At 45.0% G+C, this 25,542-nt stretch overlaps 1 protein-coding gene across 1 annotated transcript in view; it reads right to left on the bottom strand.

Annotated features, from left to right (window-relative positions):
* The window catches only part of LOC147683725 (von Willebrand factor A domain-containing protein 5A-like), a 752,535-nt gene that overhangs the window by 54,320 nt on the left and 672,673 nt on the right, over positions 1-25,542 (bottom strand). Inside the window, exon 21 of the mRNA XM_086944099.1 lies at positions 7,457-7,534. Within this exon, the coding sequence (XP_086800225.1) occupies positions 7,457-7,534 (78 nt within the window). The remainder of the gene's footprint in view (positions 1-7,456; positions 7,535-25,542) is intronic.

Raw genomic sequence — 25,542 nt, 5'->3', positions numbered from 1 at the left:
AGATCTTTGTCCCCCCTTGGTATCAATGTCATAATTGGGCTAGGGATCTAGAGGTTGTGGTGAATCATAAAAATCATCCGCCTTCCCATGCCCACCCATGTAGGAAGGTGGGGACCCCTGCGGAGTAATATCTAGGGGATCACCCCAAGAATGAGGTGGAGAGGGTGAAGGTGTTAGAGGTGGTGGAATGAAGGGTGGAGGTGGTGAAGAAGGTGGAAGAGGGAACAAGGGACTGGTAGACTAGTCTGTCTTCCTCCTTTTAGCTGGTACAGGCATGTCTATTGGTTCTCCAAAGAAAAGTTAACGCTTTTATGGAGGGAGCACTGACCGACAGTTTGTTAAGATGCGGCCAGACTGAGGCTACAAATGTATTTTGTTCTGGCGTGCATCGAGCTGTTCCTTCTTTTTATGGAGGATTGGTTGCACAGGAGTACTGGAGTTTGATTTCGATGCTGATCCTGAAATGTTCAGTGTAGAGATGGAGTTTAGTTTTGGAGCCGAAGTAGTCAGAGCCCATGATGGATAGGGTTGGCTCAGTGTGGAAACCGATGACTTTGGCTGGGCTTTCAGTGCAGAGCTCAAGGGCACGGCATCTGAAGTAGATGTTCAGTGCCGACCATGGCCTGCTGGCAGTGGTGGCTGGGGAGCCTTATGTTCAGTCGGAACCACATTTTTTTGGTGGCAGGACGTGGACGTCAGTACTCATGGTATGGTGACCCGGTGGAAGGTCCTGCCTCTAAAGGTCGAACTACAAGTCAAAGCCAGAATTTTTGACAGAAAAAGCCTAGTGATTGGCCGCAGAGGCCTTGTGGAGTTCCTCTTCCTTGACATCCTGGTGTACGAAGATGTAGGGTTTATCATAAACCTCTCTCCGCTGCATCTCCCTGTGACGTGCACTTCGGTCCTGTAAAGCTATTTTCGTTCAAAATTATCAGCAGGCCTCTCAGTCTTGTTCCCTGTGATCGGGAGACAGGAATAGGTTGCTGAGCTGGTGATGGTTGGTTCGCGGGTACGCAGTGTGGCACCTCTGGCAGAAATGGAATGGCGTCCATTCCAGCAGCGGAGCATGTTAAGAGCTGAAGAGATAGAAAGATAGGCCTAGCTGGGCGAGGCCTGAAGGCCTGTGTGTGTGTGCATGGATGCTAAAGGCGTTCTTTAGATTTATAAACGTAAAGACTTGAATGCTTTTGATAACAACTGACGAGGGTAAGGGTGAACTTCGAACTCAAACCAATGCGCCCAAAGATTGAAAGAAAACAATCTAGCAATGGATTCAATGCCTATGTGATTATTACCAAGGGGAGGAGTCACTTTATCTCATGACTCAAAAAACGACTACAAAGAAAAACAACTTGCACACATCTGGATCCAACATTAGATGGCAAGAGTATGCAAAGCATGTGTATCTACAGCCACACATGCCTCGAACATAATATTTCCGGTGTATATTCTACCTACCTTGAGATGAGCCACGAACTGACTCTTCGACGAGGAGCCAGACTGGATATCTTGAAACAGCTCTCTAGCACCAGCAGGTGATGTAGAGGTTCCACACCTCTACTCCAGCAGGGCCTCAACAAGTGATTTCCCTATACTTTCTAAGTTCTCATTTTATTATACCACACTCATGGTAAAAACAAGCCTGACAAAATGGAAGAGATGCAGTGTACAAAACTACACTGCCATTTTATCAAGCTTTGTAAGTCTGATACTTAGGAGGGGCTGATGTGTGGGTCAATGGGGAATCTTTAGTGAGAGAGTTCACTAGAAGTATCATAACCAAAGGTAAGTATATTTTTCTTCAAGAGGGTGCGAGTAGAAACAGAATACACAGGGTCTTGCATAACAGAAAACAAAATATACCAGCCCAGTGTATCCCATAGGCAAGGCAGTGAGTGACCAAAGGCTACCAATCTAGCCCCATGATTAAGCTGAAAATTCTTAAGCCGGTAATGTCTTGGGTGAGTAAAAGTTTCATTACAACCAGAAGAATGCAATGCAAAGATCGCATGGCACTGAGCCAGTAAAAATTAAGCACATTTCATTTCAGGAAATGGGTACACAGCAAAGTGCCCAAACAGGAATGCCTCATTTTTATAGAGCCAGCAAGCTAATTAAAGTTGCTTTCTCTTACCAATATAGAAGTTGATATTTAACAAAATAAGTAGATGATCCACCCTTGCTCTCTTGGGGCAGCATTTTGGGAGAAGGCTTTGGACTAAGGCTTGCCTTCACTATCCTATTGCTTCAATCAACATGGTCCCAATCTTTTGAAGGCCATATAGTGGATCCAAAGCCAGTGCAGTTCATGGCAATTTTATTTATTATTTATTTATTTATAAATTTGTAAAGCGCCTGGTGACCCGGAGGCATCCCCGCGCTGTAGAATTGCGATATCCAAGAGGAGGAGGGGACCAGAAGACTATTTAGGGAATAAGAAAGTCTTAAGTTTTTTTCGGAAGATGGCGTGGGAGGGTTCCAGTCGCAAGTGGCGAGGCAATGCGTTCCACCCTGAAGAGGCTTTGACCGAGAAGCGGCGGCCGCCGGTACGAGCCTTCTTAAATTTAGGGACGATGGCCAGATGCTCGTCGTCCGAGCGCAGTGACCTTGGGGCTTTGTAGGGGGTGACAAGGTCTTTCAGGGCGGCCGGGCCGGCACCATTAATGAGTTTATGACTGGTGCACATTGCTTTAAACTCAATTCGCTGGCGGACAGGGAGCCAGTGAAGGGCCTTGAGGGCTGGTTTGGCAGAGGCTCTAGGGGGGAGGTCCATTATGAGCCTAGCCGCAGCGTTTTGTGCCCGTTGGAGTTTGGCTAATGTGAACTCTGGTGCACCAAGGTAGACGGCATTGCTGTAATCAAGTCTGGCTAGGATGAGCCCTTGAACCAGCAGCTTCCTGGAGAGCGGGGGGAGGAGGGGGAGGATCTTGCGGGTAGACCGCAAGAGGCCAAAGCATGTTCCAGCGGTCTTGGTCGCCTGGGTTTTCATGGTAAGGCTTGGTTCGAGCCAGACGCCTAGCGTTTTGACTTCAGTCTTTGGAGTGGGAATCTCACCAAAGGTATCCGGCCACACCGCGGCGGGGATTGAAGACCATTTGTTACCCAGGAGCATAATTTCGGTCTTAGCGCCGTTCAATTTTAGGGAGGATTCGCACATCCAGGAGTAAATGTCCTGGAGACAGTTCCGCAGGCTGTCTGGATGTTTGTCCAGCTGGGAGAGGGAGACGACAAGTTGGGTGTCATCAGCGTAGTTGACAACCTTGATCCCATAGGGGGTCACAACATCTTCCAGGGGGGCCATGTAAACATTAAACAGGGTGGGACTAAGCGAGGACCCCTGCGGGACTCCACATGTGAGTGGAAGGGGGTCTGAGCGAGAGTTGCCGTCCCACACCTGAAAAGTACGGCCTGATAGAAAGGAGTTAATCCAGGCGTGTGCGGAACCCACGATTCCTGCCCTGGCCAGGCGATGTAGAAGGACACGGTGATCCACCGTATCAAAGGCGGCACTGAGGTCCAGGAGGATCACCGCCACTGATCCTCCTGAATCCAGAATGCGCCTTGATTCCTCAATGACGGAGAGGAGGGCTGTGTCCGTGCCCTGGCCGGGCCGGAAGCCGGTTTGAGATGGGCGCAGGATTTTGTTGGTCTCAAGGAATTGGGAGAGTTGGGAATTAACAAGTTTCTCTGCCATCTTGCTGATGAATGGAAGGAGTGATATAGGTCTATAGTTAGACATGTCGTCAGGATTCAGATGGGGTTTTTTTAGCAGGGCTTTGACAACCGCGTTTTTCCAGCTGGGCGGCACTGTGCCTTGGCGTAAGGAGGTGTTAATAAGATCCCTGATGGTGGTGACTATGCTGGGGGCGGCAGTTTTTAATATTCTAGCCGGGGCTGGGTCAAGAGGTGAGCCGCTTTTCATTTTGGATAACGTGGAGGTGACCTCAATGAGGGAGGTAGCTCTAAAGGAGGACAGCCGCGGGCTGTTCGTGCAGACCTCAGTATCCGGGGGGTTGTGGGGGGTAATCATGGGGAGAGAGTCCAGTATTCGCGTGATTTTAGAGTCAAAGAAGGAGGCAAGGTCATTGCTTCTGTCTGGGGGGGCATGGGAGACGCTGGGGGCCGATGGTATGTTGAGGAGTTCTTTGACAATCAAGTACGCTTCTTTTGAGGAATTAGAGGCGTTTTGGATTCTGTTGTCATAGAATCCTGCCTTGGCAAGTTTGAGAGCTGATTTATAGCGTCTTACTGCACTATTGTAAAGGTCTTTGTTGCTGTGTAGCCAGTCTTTTCTCCATTGCCTCTCGGCCTTTTTGCACTCTTTGCGTAGGTCCCTGAGGTCAGCATTGTACCAGGGGGCTTGGCCCTTTATCCTGTTTTTAATCTCCCGATTTTTTATGGGGATGAGTTTGTCGAGGGTGGACGATATCCAGTCTCTGACTTGGGAGTCAGCGGTGGCGGGGTCCTCAGAAAGACTGGGGGTCGAAGCGTCTAGGGCTGTGGACCAATCCTCCACCGAGAGTCTGGCCCACGCTCTGTCTCTGGTGAAGGTGGGGGATTTTTGAGGCCTTTTAAAAGTTCCAGGGAGATGGGTCGTGACCAAAAAGTGGTCCGTCCACGGGAGGGGTTGGGACTTGATGTAAAGGAGGGAGGGAATATTGGAGAACACCGGGTCGAGAAGGTGCCCTTTCGTGTGAGTAGGATCAGAGTTGGCGAGAAGCAGACCCAAGGCCGCTAGGTCGTCGATAAGGTCAGTTGCCCCAGTATCGAGGGGATCCTCGAGATGGATGTTTAAGTCACCAGTTATAATAAAGTTGGATGAGAGGTGAGCTGTGGAGGTGACGGTTTCCAGCAGGGCGGCAGTGAAGGGGCCCGAGTAGCCGGGCGGCCGATACACCAGGAGGCCTGACAGGGAGTTGGTCGAGGATAGCTGAATCGTGAAGAGACAGCTCTCTGAGTCTTGGATCGCGCAGTCTTTCGTTCGACAAGTAAAGTGGTCCCTGTAGATAATGGCCAGTCCACCTCCTCTACCTAAGGGGCGAGGTTGAGACATGATGAGGAAACCCGGGGGGAGGGCCATAACAATGTCAGCGTTGGAGTGCTCCGTAATCCAGGTTTCTGTGAGTAATAGTATGTCCAGATTAAGGTCGACAATAAGATGGTTGATAAGCAGGGCGTGTTTAGGGAGTGATCTGCAGTTAAGAGTCGAGATTTTGAGAACAGGGGGATGGGCCGGGGGTTTTGGAAGGGAGAGATTGCCTGGTTTGCATTTATCGCAGCGAGGAAAGGGGACAGTAGGATCGAGTAGTGCCAGACAGGCGCTGTTTTTAGTGGTTCTAAGGCTGAGAAGCTCTCTACGAGAGTAGCTTACCTTGGAGGCGGCTGGGACAGGCATAGTGTCTGGCCCAAGGCCCGGTCGTGCGCGGACGGGCGCAGACGGGCTTGCCTTAGGCGCGCCTTCGGCGCGCAGACGGCGCTCCCGCTGCGCTCGTCCGCTGCGCGTCCTGTAGTTGCACATTTTATGGGAGGGGGAGGGGGCGTGGCCTCAATGTGGGCGTGGCCTCCCTTCCTCGCCGGGAATGGCGGTGCAAAGTCGCTTTTACTCGAGCGTTTGCGTCGGTGCAGCGAAGGAGTCGCTGTTCAAGAGCGTCTCTACCCGCTGAAGAAGCTGGCAGCCGGGTGAGTGAAGAGTTTTAAAAATACAGGGAATTCAAGTGACACACAAGTGAATAATAACAAATTTTTTAAAAATTGGGCGTCTCCCGGCTTCCGCCTCCGGAGTATAGCAGTTTCTGACTAGTAGCGCTGATGGCGGCGCTTAAATACTGTGGCGGGTGGGCGTGGCCTCAATGTGGGCGTGGCCTCCCTTCCTCGCCGGGAATGGCGGTGCAAAGTCGCTTTTACTCGAGCGTTTGCGTCGGTGCAGCGAAGGAGTCGCTGTTCAAGAGCGTCTCTACCCGCTGAAGAAGCTGGCAGCCGGGTGAGTGAAGAGTTTTAAAAATACAGGGAATTCAAGTGACACACAAGTGAATAATAACAAATTTTTTAAAAATTGGGCGTCTCCCGGCTTCCGCCTCAGGAGTATAGCAAAATAGCCACAAGGTGTTCCATGGCAGAATGGCAGCTGTCAGGGCTAAAAAAAAGTCTGCATGCCCATCCGGGTCAGAAAGGAGTGGAGGCCACCTGCAGAAATATGACCAAGCATCTCATATGCAATTTGAAGACTGAAGGATTATAGTGCGTAAGGCATGGGTGAATACCACCACTTGAGTAGGGTCAGTATCAGAAGTGGGAAACTCCAGAAGCAGGTCTGTAAACACTGGGCATGGAGACAGGCATCAGACCAGGGCTTATGCCCATTAGGGCAGGTGTGGAATCCAAAGATGAAGTTAAGGTCAGAGCCATCAAATGAACCAGCAGACTGGACAAACTGCCCAGTGGCCATCAGCAAAATAAACAGGAGAGTCCCTCGTTCCAAGTGATGCATACAATGCAAGGGAGGGTGTCTCTGATGAAGAAGTTTTAATCTCGCTGATTGACGTGGTTGCATTTCATCTACATTTGGTCTCATGTTCGCTGGTGGTCATCGAAACAATGAGGACACATCTCGGCCAAGACTAGAAGTTGTGCTCAGGCGCTATATTCCGAGGGCTGATGTCAGAGATATCTGAAATGGATTTTAAACACAATACTACTTGATGCGGCATGACCCTTAAAAGAACACAAAAATTAATTTAGAAACAAAATTCCATCCAGATCCGCATTAAAGAGTGCAGCAAAAACTGAAACTGACATCAGAACACCATATAGAGCTCACTGACAAAGCATCAGGAAGAAGTACTGACGTCGAGATGGAGCCACAGCACCACCAACTGGTGCAGGAAAGCCATTTCAAGCTGCTGTCACCTAGGGGAGATTCATGAGGTGGATAATCCGCAGATAGAAATAACCATCAAAGCAACTGTATTGTCAAGTGATGAAACAGAACTTTTTTGAAGTCTAATGGCTGAACATCTACTGATTTTAGGCATGTAAATGAACCAATCCCATTGTTCCCTCATAGACCAGGAACTTCAATGTTACTACAAGCCTAAGCCTCAAAAGGGTCTTCTAAGGCGACCTTACAGCTCAGGCTTTACACAGTAATAATTTCCACTATAGAATCCACTTTCTTGCCATCTCTCTCTTCCGTTCAATTGTGACGGATTTCTAATTTTGAGATTAATAATATTGTCTGAAAACCAATATTTTATTGCTTTTATTTTATTTCTGTTTGTGAAAGGCTCAGGGGCCCCAAAGTGGTTATTTAAGCTTAACAATGATTTGTCTTGTTGAGCATCATTCATAATTAAAAACACACTTCAATTAAAGAAGAAAATAATGCAGGCACTCGGCCTCCTGGAGAATTGGCTTCCTGCAGGAGAGAGAGACCATCTGGCCACTACTTAGTGCTTACCTGCAATATCAGCACTGTTGGCACTGAAGGTTGAACAGTCATGCATCAAACTGTTACCTCCCAAGTGTTGGGGAGGTGCTGTAAAATAAAACATAACACTGATATTATTTCAGATATAACAGATGTATTATGTTAAAAGCTCACAAACTCAAACATTGTTCTCACAATAGACACTGGTGTATTTGTGTGAATATCCAACAAAAATGGTAAACACGTAAAGGCTACTGTACTAAACTTGGGTATTTGTCGTGTTGGAGTGAGAGCCCACCTCAAATAATCACAACACTTGTCAGAGTGAACCACTAATGTGACCAAATAAACCTGAGCTTAACCCTTTGGCAGCTTGGACCAAATCAGTTAGGCTTAAATATGAGGCAATGTGTACTTCTCAAGCACACATACAGAACCCTACACATCACAGGACCAGAATCGCTGTACAGCTGCATACACTTTCGTCAACCCACCAGATACATACGCTCTGCCTCTCTCTCACACATTCCACGCATCTGCGAAGGCAAACTTGGAGGTTGCTTATTCTCCTACATTGCACCGAACACATGGACCACCCTCCCAACATATCAGAACATCCTCCTGACTTCTTTAGTTCCACAAGAAGCTGAAGACCTGACTCATCATATAAGTGCCTTGGACATCTCATATCTACACACCTGGCCAAGTGTCGGATATCCCCTCCGGCCTTTAGTGCACTATATAAATCAATGTAACATGAAGTATTGTACAGTACTACAACTGAAATTCAAAACAAAAATCCCAAAATGAATTAGTAAAATAGAATATAATTTAATAACCAAAATGACACCAACACGACAAAATTCCTGTTAGAGGGACTGGAGTTATTAATATATATTTTTTAATCTTTATTTTGCATTTTAACAAAAAAATGTAACATAACAGTCGGTGCATATCATCATGTGCAATCAGCATGCCCCATGTCTTGCCTACCTCAACCTGACAAGCTGTACAAATAAAGCAGCAGTACATGCACCCACATGTCGACCCTACCAATGCATCAGTGAAATCCGCATTAGGTGACCCCATCAACTAATCACGGTGTGCACCATCATGCATCATGGTCAGTGTCACTGTCCGGAGCCTCATATGTATTGAAGTCAGCTAACAGCTGCCTCCATGCGGCCACCTCTTCCAATGCCCTCGCATCAGTACGGATGGGATGTGTATGATGCTCCTCTGCAGTCCCCCATTCGAACACATCACTGACCCAGAGGTCCTCATTTGCCACCCTGGATTCCATCAGGTCTAGAGCCAAAGAACAATGCTAATTGTAGAAATTTGTAGGATGTCTTGCATCTCCTGGGCCTCTTCACCATCCCCAGCAGGCATGCCCTGGTGTGCAGGGGACAACCTCACCCACGGTGCCCCCAACACTTGGAATCACCTTCCACTAGAATCCATGAACCTCAGCATACTGCCATGCCAGATGCAGAAAGGTGGCATTCACCTCCCGGCAATAAGCAAATTTCACTTCCCTAGAGCAATCTATTCTATGAAGCTGAGCGGGAGTCCTGTATGTACGTTGCAGAAAAGTAAAGTGTAGCAGCATCAACCTATTATTGCAGGAGAACCCTTTCACCGGACTCCATGCAAGTTAGCAATCCGAGTCCTCAAAACGGACTCCAAATCTGTTTCCCCTGCCGCCTTCCTCCAACGGCGAGATTTGGAGAAGTCTTCCTTAAGAGCCTTATAAAAAATTATGAAGAGGTGTCTACTCTCTCCCCATCGAATCAGGCCACCCAGCATGTGTGACGACAGCTGGGCTGCTGGGTGAGTGCACCAAACATCTCTGGCCATGTTCTCGAGCTGAGCATAAAAAATGAAGTGTCCCCACCGTATGTTGAAAGTATTCTGTGTATTGTGGAATGTGAAGAAGACTTCCCCCGGATAGAGATCCCCCGCCAGTAGGCATACCCTCTCCATCCATCTGTCCATGGACCTATCCTGCTCGATGGACTGAAAGTGTTCAAGGTCCCAGATCTGCAGTTCCATATCAAAGGGGGCTCGACCTAGTATCTTCTTCACTGTCACCTCCCTCACCTGGGCAGTGTGCCGTACCAGGTAGGCAGGCCAGAGGGACCAGCCCTCATGACTAATGAAACGAAAGGTAAGTTCAGTCGGGAGTATGATAATTACTTTAACAGCATTTATAAAGAAAAAGAAAAAAGGTAAACACACCTAGATTGATGTAATCAATATCAATTATATTCGTATATTAATTCATTTTTCTGGTATACAATTACGGTTATATCTAAGTCAGGCTGTCACAAAAGGGCGGCGCAAACAAACGAATTAGTGATAAGATGATCTAGAAGTGACAAGGTGCTTTGGTTGAATACCATACATACAGTGCTGTACAAAATGCATATAAAATGTTCATTCAGTAGACCTCAATCCCCATTTCATTGAATCTCCAATATACATGGTTTTGCTATTACACAGAGTGTAGAGAATGGGGAAAGATTTATAAATCATCTTAAAGTAATTATCTCCCGACAGAAGTTACGTGACCTTTGATTTCAGACACCCAGGTTCTGAGGATCACTGGGTAACCCCATTACCCCTCATCAGTAGACACGCACTAGGGTGTCCTCCCAAATCATGACCTGCAACAACCTCTTTTGCCAATTTTCTGTTTCTATTAACCATTGAGTTGCTGGTTGTAGGTGCACTGCGAAATAATAAAGTTTCATGTCCCGAAGCGCCAAATCCCTGTCCTTCATGTTACTCTTAAGAACTAATGGGGCAACCAGACTGCTTCCTCGCCCACACCAGGGTGATCAAAAGGCTGTTGAGGTGAAAAAAGAAAGGGGCACCTAGAGGGTACAGGGAGTTCTGGACAAGATAAAGACAACAAGAAAGGAACACCATCCTGGCAATGGCTGCCTGTCTGAGTTAGGAATGTTAAAAAGAGTAAAAATAGCACTAAGAGACACAAAATGCCAATAATAGTCATTGGTTGTGGTAGAAATGGACCTCGGTGCAATTGGAGGCACTTCTGGGGTCTGGATTCAAGGCAAGGATGCCCAGCCTTCCTTCTTAAGACAGTAGGGCAGTCTTTCTTCTGAATCTTCTCAGGTCCATAAGTGTTCTGAATTCAGGTTCTGTGGGTGCTACTTTTATACCCAGTGCCAGCCTGTGGGTGGGGGCACCCTTTGGTCTAACCCTAGAACTGATGCTGGTCGGTGTTTCCCTTTCCCTTGGCTCCGGCCTGTCTAGTGACAAAAAGGGTAGCCAGACCCAGGTGTGCGCTGCATCTGCCAATGACAGGGTTGGCATCATCTGAAGTCAGAAACGGGCTGGGTAGAGCCTTCAAACTTCCCTCTGAAGCTCAAGAAGGGAGTGGGTACAACCCTCAGTCCATCCTGCTCAGGGCAGAACTTCCTTCCCCACACCCAATGGCGTTTTGTCAACTGTCTGGGGAATACACATTTCACCACATTAGAGCCATTAACAGTCAGATTACAGTAAACGCAGTCAGAAGGGCAATGGCAATTTTCTAAAAGTGATATTTCGATAAAAGTAATTTAAAATCTGACTTATAAAGATGATTTTACATTACAATTCAAAAGAGCACAAGAAGTATTCTATCTGTTCCTAAACTGAAGTTATCACTTAAGTGCAATAAGATAACCTAGTGTTAGTTTATGGGAGAGCCAGCTTTGCCAAAGTGAAAATCAAATCTGGAAGTTTTTCACTGCTAGGACATGTCCTACCTTTTAAATACCAAGCACCCTGCTCAATGAGCCTTTAGGGCCTATCTTAGGCCTGATGCATATATATTAAGTGGAAGGTTTAGGCTTGGCAAAAGATTTATTTTGCTGGGTGAAATGACTGAACACAAAGGCTGCAGTGGCAGGCCTAAGGCTTGTTTCATAGGGCTACTTTAGAAGGTGGCACAATGAGTGCTGCAGCCCTCTAGTAGCATTTGATTTAGAGACCCTGGGTACATGTAGTACCATTTACCAGGGAATTATAAGTAAATTACATGTACAAATTTGGTGTATACCAATTTTACCATATTTAAAGGAAAGCACTTTACCCCTGGTTAGAACAGGTAAAGTGCAGAGTCCTAATGCCAACAAAAACAGGTTCATCTACAGAAGGAAAAACTCTGGGGTGACCCTGCAGACAGGGCAAATTTTCTACAGCTATCATTAAAGCACAACCAACCACAGATGAATAAATCATGCACAAGAAAAGCTGCTTTGATTCCATTAGTACCCAACGTCTCAAATGAAACTAATACTTGAATTTGATGCATCATGCCTTTAGAAGAGCTATGCTTTATACATAAATAGGACCCTAGTATTTGTAAGAACAATATTGACTTGAGCATCATAATACAGCAATATACTTACAAAGTATCTCCTTATCTATGCATATCTGGCTCATTTTTATCCTTTTCTTTGGCATAGTTATATCTCCAACTCGCTGCAAAAAGAACATGGCTTTCTAGCTGTTATGTTTGCAGCAATGTATGGCTGTTAATACATTTCTAAAGGCAGGCAAGGTGTACTAGGATTTATGTAAGAAGACCAGATTGAACTAATATAAAGAGAGTGATAGAAATGCCATGTCAATACACAGCAGCATCAGTGCTCAGTCTTGCAATATCTGGGGAGAATTCTATTTTGTAGAAGGGACATGGCTACTAGGTTTACCCCCACAAAACTGCCACTAACCGCTACAGCATCTCTCAGATCAAGAATTATAACGGTACCTTCCACGGTTCTAGTAATGCAGAAAAACATTACAAACCACCAGAAAATCATCAGCTGAGACAAAAGAGAATAGCTAAATGTCTTATTTCACCAACAGTTTCAAAGTGGATAGTGACAACCCTAACATCAAAGAGAAGCCAACAGCTAAAATAAAATAAGAAATCAGAGAGCACAATGACAAGAATCCAAATCTAAAATGTCACAAGCAAAACAAAATCTCACCATTCAAATACCTACTCATATCATATGTTCCATATCCAGACAACAATCACCCACTTGTGCACAAATCTAGTCCAGATTTACAAATCCCACCACTAGAGCAAATAAATAGTTCACAATTACAAGTCCCAAAGTAATTCCTAATGGCTCAGTCCAAGCATACTGACTGCATCATACATACAGCTGCCCAAGAGCTACTCCCAGTTGAAGTTCAGGTTTTCAGAGTTATTATTTTTTTTTAAATCATCCCTGCCATCACTGTGCTTTCTCTTAGGCTACTACAGCTCCCTCACATGTTACTCAGTTGACTGAATATCTGTGTGTGGCAGTGGAGTCTACTGCATTAGCTCTACATTGCAGAAAATGGTCTGGGTTTCCCAAGCTTCATTGAGGGCGTTGAATTTACCATTTAAAGCTATCAACACCCCTGCCTTTACCTCCTCTGTATCAGACAAAGTTAATATGGGCTGGAGGTAAAATATGAAGAAGACACATAAGGGAATCTAGCCTGAAGTCTGAAACTTCATAACTCGTTGACATGTAAGCATTGTTTCTGCCATTCAATGGCATGGCTATAATACAAACTCTGCCAGCAACATTAAAGATCCAGCCTTTACCGGTGGACTCTAGAAAACCTCAAGACTGTACTCTACAAAAAATTTCTAGGGAAAATAATGCTTGCATCCAATTTTACTTATCCTCTAGAACCTTCTCCTCCTGAACTCTCCACATTCACCTATAGAGTCCTATGAGCACCCCTCTTTTTCTTCAAACTGTACCTTTACTACTTCCCATCTGTGCTGGTTTTAACGATTTCTGTTAAGTTTTACTTTCATTTGCTTTCTAATTTATACAGAGTTTGATATTATGGTAAAGACTTCTACTGGGTCCATCTGGGTTTATTGTAAAATGCTTTGAGGTCCTTTGGGTAATATATTCTCTATAAAAAATAAACAAAAACATAAGACTATCAAGCAACCGAGAGTGGGGTCAAAACCATGAGTCTACAGCTGCTCACCACGCAACCGATACTCAAGCACAGTACTTCATCTACAACATGGGAGCCAATGGGTTATTACCCCACCAGCCAGACGCATTCCTTATAGACTTCTCTGAATGTAAACTTTAGACTAATCTCAAAACTTACCATTTCTATGTAGGAAGCAATGATAAAATATTTAAAATTAAGTTTAAAAGTAATACCTGATCTGTTATGTGTTCAGTTAGGGCCCAGGCAAGAACACCATCATTTTACAGGCTCACATTCAAAGTTGACATCTTTCTTGAACGTTGACACATGAACACATTTGTTTTTGTTCCCTTATAGTATAATATTCTCTTTTTACATTTACATATTTTTGTAGGCATATTGTCAGAGAAGAACCAAAGGGGATGATGGACGGAGCGTTGACAATGCAAACACTCACCCCCAGTCAACTGATCTGGGTTTAATCCATCACCGTTCTTTAGCTCACTCCGCCACCCCAGCTCAGACATGGCCATATGCAAATCAGTCTGACCCTGTGCCTCATGGGAACAGTCCAGCCCGAACTGCCAAGCCATGTCTTCCCTGGACTGGAATCAATCTTCCCAGGACCAGTTTCTGGCATTACAGCCGTCTTCAGCCGGGCTTGCTTGAATCCAGTGGCAAAGTGAGCAAGGGACTCACGTCTGAGCATACCCTGCCAACTTAGGGCGAACAAAGAAAAACCAAAGGGGATGATGGACCGAGCGTTGACAATGCAAACACTCACCCCCAGTCAACTGATCTGGGTTTAATCCATCACCGTTCTTTAGCTCACTCCGCCACCCCAGCTCAGACATGGCCATATGCAAATCAGTCTGACCCTGTGCCTCATGGGAACAGTCCAGCCCGAACTGCCAAGCCATGTCTTCCCTGGACCGGAATCAATCTTTCCAGGACCGGTATTATCAGAGCCTTGAACATTCCATGCGAGGACTAAGTTCACTGTGCAAAATTCTAATGTCTGTTCCCTCGAGACAGTTCTGCAAGAATAGAATCAATAATGACAGCTTGACTGGGCTTCAGGCTTGGTATCATGGGTGATGTTTATTATATAAACAACATAACTACTTTGTTTAAACAGAGGAGCATTTTGCTGACACTTTCATGTACGTGTCAAGTGAGCCCCTGGAAACCAAGGGCTATGCTGCGCACAGCTCTCAGGCCAAAAAGCCTATTAACTCTTTGCTTCTTCCTTGAACAAAGATTTATTCAAGTTCTACTAGTTTATTCATATTCGTACTTAGAACATAATGATCTCTAAACCTAAAAATAAAACAGTTCATTCTCCTTAATGCATGAAATTCAAATATAACATCATTTCTTGTTGAAATAATATTCAATTGTATGTCAATTAAACAAACAAAACAAAAAAAAAACCCTATGCATTTCGGGTTCACACTGAACCCTTCTTCAGGGATTATTATAACTCTTGATTGAGTTGAAGTTCCTCGGGATAGTTCAGTTCACGTGTCTACAACAAAATTTACAGTATCTGATGTTAGAAAAAAGCGTACTTATTTTAATGTAATCACCTTCACCAATAGTCTCAGGGTTTGCATTCCTCACAATATTACAAAGAATAATGGGTGAGGTAGAAGAGAGAAAGACTGATGTTAGGTGCTCAATAAAACAAACGTCCTCCAGTGGATACCAAGAGTACTGTTCCTTCATGTTGAATTAATCCAAAAAATACGTGAAAAGAAACCTCCTCGTGAGTTAGCACGTGACTAGCCATTGTAACGGTTGTAAAAAGTACCTCTATATTTCAGAAGGTCTATCTCATCAAGTATGGTCAAAGATGTCAAGATTCATCAAATTCTGTAATGCAACATCGCTCGTTAAATACTCACCACTAACGTAACTGGCACCAAGTGTTCACTATAATCAAGTAAATAAACCTACCCTCCAAAAACACAAGTGTGAAGAGAAAATCCAAGCTGGCTCCAATAGAAGTCACATCTGTCATGAACATCCACAGTCTGTGTGAAAATATAAATACTAAATGTAAGTACCCAATCTGAATGTGCTCCGACTAACGTAATAATTGCCCTATAAAAACACGGGGACCGGGGTCTCCATCTTACCCAGTGAATAACGTTCACCTCTCCCGTACGTTATATTACGAAGGAAATCTCCATCACATATGCCCGAAAATCCTTCTAGAGGTAAATGGAAATGACAATATGTACTAAATCTGATATAATACTGACTGTATGAACCATAGCGTAATCTCAATCCTACACCAGAGTCTTACCTACGAAATGATCGTATCACCGCCAAATCTAAACCACTGTAAGCTCTATGCTCGCCAAGCCTACAAGCTGCCGAATCAACAAAATAAAGGTTTGTGCGCGTCGCGCTGTGCTAGTCATAGAAAGAGGACTGTGTGGATCATGTGGTCTGTTCCAAGATGGCGCCCATATCGGGAACAAAACTATCCAGGAACCAAGGTTCGAGACTACAGTTGTCCTCCGAATAAAGAATTAAAATTAAGTGTGATCTAAATGTAAAAATGAGAAAGAGACTAAAGAAAAAGAAAGGTAGTGATAAATTGATAAATTATCCATAGTTGAGTATTACAAAGAATGCAAAAATCCCCTTCCATTCTAAAGGCGCAAGTTATTCATAAAAAGCACAACAATTCATAATGGTCATTAAGACCCCTCGGGATTACGGTTCCAAGTTTTTTATCCACTCTCTCTTTGCGAGCTAGTGTTTATTTCAACAAGAAAGGTTATGTTATTTTTGAATTTCATGCATTAAGGAAAATGAACTGTTTTATTTTTATGTTTTGAGATCATGATGTTCTAAGTATGAATATGAATACACTAGTAAAACTTGAATAAATGTTTGTTTAAAGAAGAAGCAAAGAGTTTATAGGCTTTTTGGCCTGAGAGCTGTGCGCAGCATAGCCCTTGGTTTCCAGGGGCTCACTTGACACATTATACTTAGGGGGGTGGTACACCTTCCCATTGCTTCGCACGCTCATACGCATATAACATTCGCTAATCACCGTTTTCACCATCGGACAAATCCAGTTTACTATAGGTGTGCAGACCCACCCACACTTCACTTTCAAGTACCTACCATGCCCAGCTGAATCCTGTTTACCTCTTGAGAAGGATGGTGCCCAGCCCTACACCAAAAGAGGCCTATATTAAACATACCAACATGTAACTAAGGAGTTAGTTTACTCACAGGGATTCTGGCAGATTTACCCACACTATGCACTCTAGGATAGGGAAAGCTAGGTAGCAGCATAACTATAATTACATGCAAAAATATAATCCATGTAACACCACAATGGTCGAACTATTCTTTTTCTTTACCGTTCTTGTGATGCTGATTACTCTGCTTCGTTTCATTCTACAATCACAGCACAAATCTTACACAAGAATATTATTGCTTCAATAAATGTTTGAAATGCCAATTTGAGTATTTCTTGTGTCTCCCTTTGGGCAAGCATGCGTTACTAAACAAAACTGTTTAGATCGGTTTCCAAGATTTCCTTTGGAAGTCAGCGTTGTCATGATCGGAGGTTGCACATACCAACTGTTACCTTTCCAGGATAGTGGTACAGATGGTGCCCAGTGAGTTAGCCAGGACTAAGGCCTATATAGCCTGATGGTGTGCGTGAACCCAGTCTTGCACAGTTTTGACGTTTATGTTATTCAAAAGTCAGTCAGGCATTATGTTTAATCACTTAATATTATGATATCTGTTCAACTTTAGAAAGGTCCCTATGTGCAAGTTAAACCATTTACAATTAGCAGCACTTGTTGGAATATCTTGTGCAGTGCTTCAATGCCTTTTGGTGCATAAACAAAGCTTACACAAGACTACAAATATAATTCAGATACAAAATAAACTCAGGCAAAATGAAATACTCATAACCATAAAACACACTAGGATGGAGAAGTGTTTACAATACTCTAATATCTTTGAACAGATCTGTTAGCACCTTGCCTTGTTTTATGTTTGCCTTAAAACTGCTGTTAAACAAGGAATAAATAGCTTTATAGTACACCAAGTCTCTGGTGCTGTTGGGCCAGAAAACCCCAGATACGTGTTGTAAAGGACTTTGTTGTTGCTTTCCAGCAGAGTAATAGATGAGATTATAGACCTTTCTACCAGCATCCCATATGGGAGGCTACCTACTGGTCTTTTTGTTTTTGCTACACATACTTTATTGGATTTTTTTTTTTGCCAACATCATACTCCAAGAACCATTTTCTACAGGATCGACAGGATATAGTATTGGCCTATGTAAGCAAGATTTGCACTTGTACAATTTCACAATATAACGGACAAGAAAAGAAATAAAAGACAACCAGCTGCGTTTAGAGTGGAAAGGAATAATACCCTTACAAGATGACCAAGTCCCTGGATGTTGCCCCGGCTAACCATCACTCATTAACTCAGCGGCAGTACACATAAGAACAACGTTAGGTATGGGGCAGGACCCCTAAAACCAGCAATGTGGGCGATAGAGTCAGAACAAGTCCTGAGAAGTCCACCCAGCGCCGCCATATGCGTGTGTGTTTTGGGGGGCATACCCAGGCTTTAAATACAGGCTCTTCCAACCCCATGCAAAAATCTAGCCCCAGCTTCTACACCCCTAACAGGGGTGGGGAGTGTGCTTTCCACAAGCGGACTATATCATGTTTAGCCAAGGTTAACCCCAAAACCAGTAAGTGATGTTTATATCCGTTACCACCAATGTCTTCAGCAATGTGTAATACAGCTAGCCATTGTGTACTGTGTGTGGTACACCTCAGCACATCAGTCAGTCATCTATGGACACCCCCCAAAACCTATTAAGAGACAAACATGTCCATACCGTATGAATAAAGGTGGCCTTCTCCACGCCACAGCGTAGACACGTTGGGGACGCAATGAGCCCAGCCCTACACAGCCGCTCCCGGGTATAGTATGCTCCATGCAGATATTTTAACTGTATCAATCGCAATTACGAGGAGATGGCAGCTTCTCGGGGGGACTCCAGAGCCTCCCTCCAGTTATCATTATCAATAGTGCATATATCTGACTCCTAAGTGGTATTTTACAATCTCCCTCACAAGGGATCCTGTGTTGAGGAGTGAGTCGAGGGACAAAATTACAGATTCTTTTAGCTCTAACTCACCCCAAGATACCTCGGTGTTAAACAATTGGGACGCACTCAAAGCTGTCTTAAGGGGGAAATGTATAGAGCTCAACTCAGCCCTGAACAAACTGAGGGCTAAAGAAAGGGAGACCCTGGAGGCTGCGCTCCATCAGGCAGAGAGGGAACTTAAGAGCACGCCCACCAGGGGCTCACTGCACACACTCACTGCCCCTCTCGGGCAACTTTAAGGCGATATATAATAACCGGGCAGAATACGCACTACAACGGCTCCGTTAAATCTCCTAAACGCAAGGAAACAAAATAGGCAAACATTTGGCTTAGCAACTGAGGGAAAAACTGGAAAAGGATTACATTGGAAACATACAAGATGGGGAGGGTCGGATGGCGTCCACAGATAAAGGGAAGGCGGACATATTCGGGGTATTTAGGGAGAGTCTTTACACAGGGGAGACAAGGGACATAGAGGAACAAAATCGATATCTCCACATGTTTAACTTCCCTAAGGTCTCACAAGAGAGAAATTATGCTCTCGCGGCACCTATCGCAAAGGTGGAGGTGGGCAAAGCCATCAAATCCCTCAAGGTCAATTAGGCTCCAGGTCCAGATGGATTGACAGCACATTTTTATGAAACCTTCGTGCCCGACCTCATCCCACACCTCAACCATCTCTTTAATAATATGGTAGAAGAGATGGGGACGGCCCCATCCATGGTTGAGTTGGTGATCACAGGGGAAAGATGGGCGCCTCTGCACTTCCTACCGGCCTATTGCACTCTTAAATTTAGATGCAAAGCTTTATTCAGATATCTTAGCAGATAGGTTAAATGACCTGATGCCAGACCTTGTCCACCCTGATCAATCAGGCTTCATAAAAGGCTGGCAAACCCTTGATAACATTAGACGGACGGTGCACCTGATCGAAAAAGTGACTAAGCGAAAGATACCAGCTGTTCTCGTGGGACTGGATGCCCGAAAAGGCTTTTGACAGGATGGACTGGCCCTTTCTTTTTAACACACTCAAAACACTTCGGTTTTGCAGATAAATGCATCAATATGATCAGGGCAAACTACATACAGCCACGTTCCAGAGTGCTGGGTAATGGGACAATGCCTGCCCTCTTTTCCGTTACTAGAGGGACCAGGCATGGGAGCCCTTTGTCACCCCTGCTATCCGCTCTTAGCATGGAGCCACTGCTGATGCGTATCCGGGAGAACCCAGAAATAAAGGGGATTCCCTTTAGGGGAGATGCCAACAAAATACCGTTGTTAGCGGATGATGTGCTTTTATCCCTCACGTAGCCATCGCTCTCACTTCCGGCGCTGCAGGCAATCCAACACTTCTGGAGGCTGTAGTTGAGGAGCTATGGGACCGTTCTTCACTCCATTAGGCACACCACTCTACAATATTTGGGGATCCAACTGACACCACGAGTAGAGGGGTTATACAAGGCTAACTTTCCACCCACACTGATTCAGCTTCAAAGCGATCTTCAACGTTGGAAACCTCTTTTTATCTCTTGGTTGGGTCGCGTACATGCAATCAAAAAGACGGTGCTCCCTAAATATTTGTACCTCTTTCAGGCTCTACCGATCAAACTGGATAGAGAGCTCCTCCCTAAAATAAGATCGCTCTTCACTCGCTTAATCTGGCAAGGTGGCAGGGCTCGTTTATCCTTTCATATCTTACAGTGTCTAAGGGAGAAGGGTGGGGTGGGTTTACCCGACTTCGGCCTTTACTATAAAGCGGCTAAACTGCGGATAGTGGCAGAATGGTCTAAAAGGGAGTTGGAGAAGCACAGGCTTCACATGGATCGGATCATTGCAGGGAGAACAATTTGGAACCTCATTTGGAAGCCCAAGACAGAGAGACACGCCAACGCATACTTCAGTACCCTCACCACTACTTTAAGGTCTTGAGAGATAAGCCTTTATACAAACATACAGGAACTATCATAAGGCTTGTCCATCACAATTGGCCCAATATATCCTGAAAAGGCCATTGAATGAAGCCAGGCATGGTAGCAGATGGGTCATCGATGACCACCAGGGGCTGCCACAGAGTGTCTACATGTCCAGCCCTGAGTGCAAGATGGGATTCACTACATTATGCCCATCCTGAAAGACCATGACAAAGTAGGTGGTCAAACGTCAAACAAGGCTGTCTGCATTATCTTAGAGAGCTCACACGAATACCTTGCCAAAAGGCATGTTACATTGGTGGAAAACACCTTCTTCCCCCATAGTCTAAATCCCCTTTAACTCACGATTAGGAGCGGCAATGGAAAAGGACCGTAACTTTTGCTTAGAGCACATAGAAATTTCAGGAAACTTGGTGGTGGTAGGGAGCCAGGTGGTTTATCGCAGGGGCAAAAGCTGATCCGACCCATGAAAAAAGAATAAGGATTGCAGGAGGGCCTCAATAAATGGAAACAATCCCTCTGAAGCCAAAGAGGCTAGCTGGAGGATCTCCGTAAGGAGGTCTGCCTTATTTTCTTCCATGGGAAGAAGTAACTCAAGTACCTCATCTGCCTTTTAAGAATGCTGTAAAAGAAGCCATCTACTCTGTTGGAAGCCCAAAGTGCTACTGAAGTGCATATATCAAAGTATTGAGTCTACTACCATTTCAGAGATAATCCTCAGTGTCCCAGTAGGAGGGAGCAAACTTTCCGCCTTGCTACTGTCATCGTTGTCATGACCACTGATCTCAGTATGGTATTTTGAACAAAATATCGAAATCAAAATATCAGAACTCTAAAATATTAGGAAAAAATTGTTGTGATGCAAAAATATCTTGGTATATAATATCGTTATCCAGAAAATTAATTTTTTTCTAAGTAATATTTTTAAGAATATATTTCTAATTTAGTTAATGCTGTGGTACAAATGTTTTTTAAATATTATGGTAATGGGTTTTAGCTATTTTACTAATTTTAGTTCTTAGTATTGTTGGCTTAAATGTTATTTGTTTTAAAGTGTAGCTTGTAATTTAAACAAGCCTTTGCAATGCAATAGGGCTCGCATTTGCAAGAGTTTAAGCTATTGGCACTGTAAATGACAATGCTTTTTACTTATCTGTTTTTATAATTAACACAGAAATAAAAGGCATTGTCATTTATACCAATAGCTCAAACTCTCGCAAATGTGAGACCTCGGCTGCCACTGTCCCGGGTTGCTTGTTAAGTGAAAGCGTGCATGTGACAAATGCGCGTCAGTGTGGCAGGCTAAGCACTGACCATCACTATTAACCGCATCGCTGCGGCGGCTTTTCCCGCTGTGTGCGGCTTTTTTCAAAATACTGTGTTACATGACAAGCTCAGCATCAGCATACGAGCGCCGTAGCTGATGACGAGCTGAGCTCGTCATCAGCATCAAAGGGGTTAATAGTGTCCCAGCACTGACACCCCAAACACCCTTTCTATTGCACCCCAAAACCTGGACTTTTCAAATTGAACAATCTGGGTTACAAAGATGGTTCCCTGTCACAAGTGCACAGAAATCCCTGGCTGTAGCTGCTGGGTAGTTTCAGCCGGCAACGTGCTTTCTGGTGTAATATTTAAAAGCACTGGCAAAACCATTATGTCTTGGCAATAGCAAAGCTATTGGCATGTTCAATGTGAATTTTGTTTAGCTGTATGTTGGTGAGGTTGCAAATGTGTTGTGTGCTGGTGTTCAAATGTGTGTTTATATTATTACATTTGAGGGGGTGTCTGTGTGTTATGTGTGCATGTTTGTGAGAACAATTGCCGTACTCAATACACTGACATACTGCATCTGCTAAGCAAGTAAAATACCACTACACACCTAAAAACCCAGTGCCTTATGTAAATTCCCTAGTCGGCCTATTAGCATAAACAAAAGTCTTAATTTTAATAAAGTACACATAATGGGGAAAACCTTGAAAATGGACAGATATCATTCATCCTGAATACCAATTTAGTGCATCTGTATAAGTATCGCCCATTAGAAGCAGCCGGCTTAAGAGCAGACACAGTAATGCCTCTTAGTGCGGATAATGTAAGACCGATTGAGAATAATGAGATGTGACTGCCCATATACAACAATCAACATTTAGGGAATTGGTGAAACACAAACTGTGGTTCACCATCACACAGGCTCACTACCAGGGGCGGATTGGCAAGGCGGGCATTCGGGAATGGGCCGAAGGGCCGATGCCTCAGTGCCCTCTGTGGGCCGTTTTTTTTCTCCCTTGTCCCAGTCCACAGAGAGTGGACTAGGAAAGGGGAGAAAAAAAACGGCCCACAGAGTGCACGGAGACAGACAGAGAAAATGAAAGCAGCCTCGCCGTGCGGCCGGACAGCGATTGTTAGCTGTGGGCTCTCCTTCACCCCTACCCTGCCAAGCAATCAAGCTGAGTATGGGCTGGGGAGGGGTGATTGTTTGCAATAATCGGCCTCCCTGGGGGCCAGGTGTTTCAGGCCTTTGAGCCATTTGCACCTCGGCCCCCTGGCGCCCATGCAGCCCAGAAACGGTGTTAGTCTTAGCACCTCGCCCACAGCCCTTCACATTCAGGGCATAGTGGGCGAGGCTGCGGGGGCCTGGTGATGTTTGGAATTTTTTTGTTTTATTTATTTATTTATGCAATTTTATATAGCGCGGACTTTACCCGAAGGTGTCAGAGCGCTTCACACTAGGAACAGCAATAATACATGAGGAGAAAATTATAAGTGGACAAATTACAAAAGCAAACTTTAAGTTACATGAATCAAAAGTGACAATAGTGAGCAACCAAAATACAAGAGGAGCAAACGATACATTACAGGAGGAAAAAGTGATATGTGTGCAGGTTACAAAAGCGTACAAAATACAAGTAGAGGTATAATACTGCAATTAATGGCAGACACTCCAGCACAAGAACAAACGTTAAGTAGGCAATGGTGGCACTTGTGCAAGTATCTAAAGCAAACAAAAGTGAGCGGTAGCAAACAGTGTGTTACAAGAGAAAAGTGACGTGTGCAAGTTACAAAAGGGTACCATACACAGGTACAAGGGTAATACTACAGTAAATGGTAAATACTCAAACTGCCAGAACACACTGGGAAGGCACTTCCCATGCACCAGCTTCACCTCAGCCTCCCCCCTGGCTACCTGGCTACCTTGGATGACCCAGAAAGCTGTGTTTTGTGCTCCCCTGCCAGGACATTTTCCCATGGCCTGGAGGGTTGATTAATTTACTAATTGCAGGGGCCTTACCTCTGTTCATCTGCTCCTGAGCTGAAGGTCTGGGGAGGGCTGGGTAGGTTAGTAATAGCAGGGGCTTTGCTGCTTTTCAGGTGCTCCTGTGCTGGAGGGCTGGAATAATTTTGTGACAAAAAGGGGCCTTGCTATTTTTTTTAGTTGCTCAGCATGTAGGCCATTGTCACCTTGGCCCTGTGACCTGTGCAAGAACAGTATCCTCCCACTTTCATTCTTTGCCTGTGCAAATGGTGTTTCATGAAAGGGCACGCCCCTTGAATGTGGGCCACGCCCCTTAAATATGGGCCACGCCTCTTGAATGTGGGCCACTTTTTTCGTCAGTGCCCGGGCCGAATTGTGATCCCAATCCGACCCTGCTCACTACATCAACATGAACATCAGAAACTAAAACGTGTGCGTTCCTTAAACACACCACCAGTGGCAGCCGGCTAGTGCGAGCAGGGCAGACTAAAAATTGAGCCTCGCCTTTCAGGGGTGCCATGTTCTGTGAGTCTCACAAGCAGGCACGAGAATCAACAAGCTGTAGATGGAACATACTTTCCTATAGCGCTCGCTACCTGGAATCACAACTGTAACATCCACAGCGCCTGGAAGTTTATGCTGCAAACTGCTCTACTGTGCTCTGATGGCGTGAACAATTCCCTCAGCCATGTGTTCGCCCACAGTTTACCAAGCAGAAGTGCCAGGTCGGGCACAGCTTACACTGAGGCAATACTTTAGAAAGAAAACAAACCATACAGGTTAGCCTGACTGTTGCTACTGAACGGTGAGTCAAAACAGGAGCGCATGTGAAAAGTGCTCTAAAAGAACATTGTGTGAATCGCAGTACACCAGTAGGGGGAAACATCCATTAGTACGCGGATATTTTTACGCGTACCATTACTACACATGCGTTAGTATGCATGCGATGTAACAACGAGTCGCCTTTAGTAAGCGTGCTGTTACATCGCATGCGTACTAATAACGCATGCGTAGGGGGCGGGCGCCGCTTTTGGAGCTCACAGGGTCTGCTGCTGCTGCTGAGGAGGAAGCCGGAGCAAGCAGGAAGGGGGAGAAGATTGGAACCAAGCGTGGAAAGAGGTAAGTGGTCCACACTTACTTTAGTTTATTCTTCCTCAAGAGCTCTCTCTCCCAAGTTCAAAATGCACTCTCGCAACATCCTTGCCTCAACTCAGTCTTGACGCAGCCCCCAGCTACAATTATCCAATGGGAAGCTTAAGCTCAGGCAATGGTTTGGTGCAGCAGACTCTGGGAATAGAATGCAAGACATAGGTTGTCGATGACTTCTTGGATTTGTGATCGGCGAGATGACATCACTAACTTGGTGATACACAATCATGCCTGCCTGGACAGGTGTATGCTGGCCTGTCTATGAACATTTACCAGCCAGAAACCGTTCAATGTATGTTATTCTTTTTATTTTGAATTTGAACAATTAATATTGAGACCACTACCTGCAGGGTCAGAAATTGTAGCCCCGGCCCTGTGAAAGAAATGCAGGTGCTGAGTACCTGAAAGCTCCTGCTCAAATTAAGCACTGCTGCCGCTGTAGTGCTCGCACCGTTTGTGTTGTGCGCTGTGGTGTCAGTAAAATATATAACTTCCTTGATCAGCCCCCTGTGCGATTTAGTGCCTGCAACATATACCTCTTGAGAATGAAGGCAGCGCAAATCCGACCTTACCGGACCCTACAGTGATGATTGCACATGCTCTGTGATTTAAAGTAGGGTCGAGGCATTTTCCT

The sequence above is a fragment of the Lissotriton vulgaris genome, chromosome 11 (genome assembly GCF_964263255.1).
Source record: "Lissotriton vulgaris chromosome 11, aLisVul1.2, whole genome shotgun sequence".
In the NCBI taxonomy this organism is placed as follows: domain Eukaryota; kingdom Metazoa; phylum Chordata; class Amphibia; order Caudata; family Salamandridae; genus Lissotriton; species Lissotriton vulgaris.
Note: the sequence above shows the minus strand (reverse complement) of the source record. Positions and strands in the feature narration are given on the sequence as shown.